At 45.9% G+C, this 3,065-nt stretch overlaps 2 protein-coding genes across 2 annotated transcripts in view; both read left to right on the top strand.

Annotated features, from left to right (window-relative positions):
• LOC119468735 (translation initiation factor IF-2-like) overlaps positions 1-1,271 on the top strand; it is a 5,502-nt gene extending 4,231 nt beyond the window's left edge. Inside the window, exons 2-3 of the mRNA XM_037732949.1 lie at positions 80-474; positions 1,189-1,271. Of these exons, the coding sequence (XP_037588877.1) occupies positions 80-474; positions 1,189-1,215 (422 nt within the window). The 3' untranslated portion in view covers positions 1,216-1,271. The remainder of the gene's footprint in view (positions 1-79; positions 475-1,188) is intronic.
• The window catches only part of DIS3L (DIS3 like exosome 3'-5' exoribonuclease), a 45,797-nt gene continuing 43,347 nt past the window's right edge, over positions 616-3,065 (top strand). The window contains exon 1 of the mRNA XM_037732948.1: positions 616-1,342. Within this exon, the coding sequence (XP_037588876.1) occupies positions 1,299-1,342 (44 nt within the window). The 5' untranslated portion in view covers positions 616-1,298. The remainder of the gene's footprint in view (positions 1,343-3,065) is intronic.

The following is a 3,065-nucleotide window of genomic DNA, read 5'->3' as shown; positions in this document are numbered from 1 at the left end:
GGGGACGGGATCCTCCTGGCCCACCAGCGCCCTGCCACCCCAAACACCCAGACCCCGTTTCTTACTCTCTGGGCCACAGCAGCATCAGCCATAAGAGCGGGGCCGGGGGGAGAGGGAGGTCAGGAGGCCGCGGCGAGGGGCCGAGCGCGGCCCGGAGGCGGAGCGCCCGCGGCGGGGTTCTGGGGCCTAGGCCCTGCGGCCCGCGCCCGCCCCCCGGCGTCACCCCGGCCCTCTGCCGGTCGGAACCCAGTGGCCCGGGTCCGCGACTTCCGGGGCGCCCCGCCCGGGACTCCCCGACCGCCCCGCCCTGCCCAATGGAAGGGCCGGAGAGACCCCGCCGCAGCGCGGGGCCGGTGCTCGGCTCCTCAGAGGCCCGGGGGCCGGACGCCGAGGCCCCCCCGCCGTCGCGGTGACACGCGAGGTCCCGCGCGGGGAGCCCCCGGGGGCGTCCGGCCGCCGGCTTTGCAGCCTCAGGCGCCCCCGGCCGGCGCGGGCGCCCAGACGTTCCCCGCAGACTCGCGAACTGTCAGGGCCGGCGCCGGAGAGGAAGGCCGGAGGGAACTTGCACCGGGGACCCCCGAGCACCCGTCCTCGGTTTCTAGAACGATCTCGTGACTGCTTCTCTTTCCCCCACGGGAGGATGAGCGTGGCGGGTCCTTGTCAGCGAACGTTTGGAATCCCCCGAACTCTGTGGTTAAGGGGAACACTTCAGGCCGAGCCTGCTGGAAACCCCAGCTCCGCCCTCTTGCTTCGCGGAGCATTGTCTCAATTCAATCCTTGTGGCCCTTGGCTGCTGAGCACTTGGAAAAGCTTCACAGAGCCCACTTGAAATGGCTGCGCATCAAACCCAAGTGGTATAAATTTGGGGGTGCTTCATTGGGACGTGTTTGTCAATGATGAGTTAACCCGGGAATATTCAGGTTATGCTGAAGATGTGTCATCCTCTCCTGCGTCTCCGGCAACACCATAAACCACGTTGAGCTTGTGTTTGTCACAGCTTCAAAAAAAAATGAGGGTGCTCAATATACCTGAACTTTCGGCCTCTACCAAAGTAGATTTGTCTTTTAAAAACTCCCACCTTGGAGTTAAGACAGGAAGTTATTCTGCGTGCCAGAGCGCTATGACATTTAGTCATAAACCAGGTTTGGAAACATTGTGTGATCTCTTACATTTTGAATTTTGTTTCAGATGGGAAACTCTTGTCTAGTGATGTGACTCATTACGTGATCCCAGACTGGAAAGTTGTTCAAGATTATCTTGAGATCCTTGAGTTTCCTGAGTTGAAGGGAATTATTTTCATGCAAACAGCTTGTCAAGCTGTACAGCATCAAAGAGGCCGGAGGTATATGTTTTGCATTCTTTATTTCTATATGCCACAGGTTCTCCCCACCTTAGAAAAGGTCTCTTGTTGGAGGGGGACTGGAGGAATTCATTATTTTGTCACAAAGGACATTTCAAACTAATTTCGTATTCTCTTTGATAGTGAGGAATGCGGTAACATTATGTTATATTTCTGCTTCACCTGGCCAAGACAGCTGACTGTAGATCAATAAACTGCAGTGTCCCCAGTATGTGGCTATTTAAGATTCTAGTGTGAATTGGCTTTTGGCTTGCATTTTTATAGTGGCAGGGTTATTGCTTATTTCTTGTTGATAATGTGTATTGTTTAATCTTATTTATACATACATTGTTTCAGAAGCATACATTCTTTTCTTGGGGAAAAGAGTATTTTTAAATTTTAAACTCTTTTGTTGTGGATGCAAATTGTACTTGTAATGACTTATTCAATGAAACCAGAAATAGCTTGTTTTATTTTTAGATTACTAGTGTAACTACCACCCCTAGTCACTGTATTTGCTAAACAAAGGATTTCTAATTGAACCATTCTAAAATTCTTGACTTGGACTTAAATGAAGAATAGTTGTCTATCTTTTAAACAAATACTTTAAAAAATGATTTCGCTTCCTTTAACATTGGGAAAGGTTTATGACTTGAACTTAAGACTGTATGGAAATGGCACATTAGAATTATATGTCCAACCTCTTAACACTCTAAGTTATTTATTAAGCACAAACTACACATTTATTCTTTTTTAAAATGTGGTTTCTTCAGGCCTTGGTAATAAAAGATGAAGTGTTTTTATTTGTATATGAAAATGACAAATTGTCCTCTTATTATATGCGCAGTTCAAAAAACGTACATTAACCAGATTGTGTGCAGCGTTTTTCAGATAGAATATTTTTAAATGAGCTTCAAGTTGATTTTGTTCAGACACCAAGATATAGATGTTTATACACATCCAAATTTAAATGCTGCTCCAGGTGTCGTATTTCAATTTCTGCTGCTAAAATCAATTTGTTGTTATCATTTGGATTGCCAACACACTGCCAGCCTTTTCAACTTCTGTTTTCTAAAATATTTTTAATGTTAAGGATTGTTTTAAAAACTAATTCCTGGGACATTCAAAGACAGAGAGTTGGAATTTAAACGTCTTTTCCCCTGAACATTTCAAGAGTAGTTAACTTGATGAAAAACTATTGGTTTTCCACTGCTTTATCATGTCTTTGAATATACTAAATGTGAAAACAAAAGATGAGGAGTTATGAAATAGGCCATATGATAATACCCCGATTTGGTTCGTTTGGTAAGCTCTTTTTGAGCTCTTAGTTCTAGGCCTTGGGGAATAAAAAAAGTCTTAGTCCCTCTCACAACAAACCTATTGTCTTACTGGGGTTAGATGGAAGAAACAAGACAGTTATTATGAAGCACCTTAGACACACAAAGGGTAATTTAATGTGGACTATGCAAAGTGTGGAAGTAAATGTGGGACGGATAGGTTAGACCAGAAAATCCGCTGGCGGAGATGGATTTGAGCCTGGTCTTCAAGGCTGTAACACGAGCACGATGGAAGAAGAGGAAGAAATCAGCACTTGGCACTTTGCTTGGCACTTTGTTTACCTGCTCACCAACCAGCAGGTACATTCAGGTTGACACAGCTAAATGACCCAAATTGCCTAAGCTCTAGAAAGTGTCATTTATTGAAGCTAACTTTTTTTTTTTTTTTT

The sequence above is a fragment of the Cebus imitator genome, unplaced genomic scaffold, assembly GCF_001604975.1.
Source record: "Cebus imitator isolate Cc_AM_T3 unplaced genomic scaffold, Cebus_imitator-1.0 Scaffold485, whole genome shotgun sequence".
NCBI classification, from domain to species: Eukaryota; Metazoa; Chordata; class Mammalia; order Primates; family Cebidae; genus Cebus; species Cebus imitator.
The sequence above is the reverse complement of the archived record's forward strand: the minus strand, read 5'-3'. Positions and strand labels throughout refer to the sequence as shown.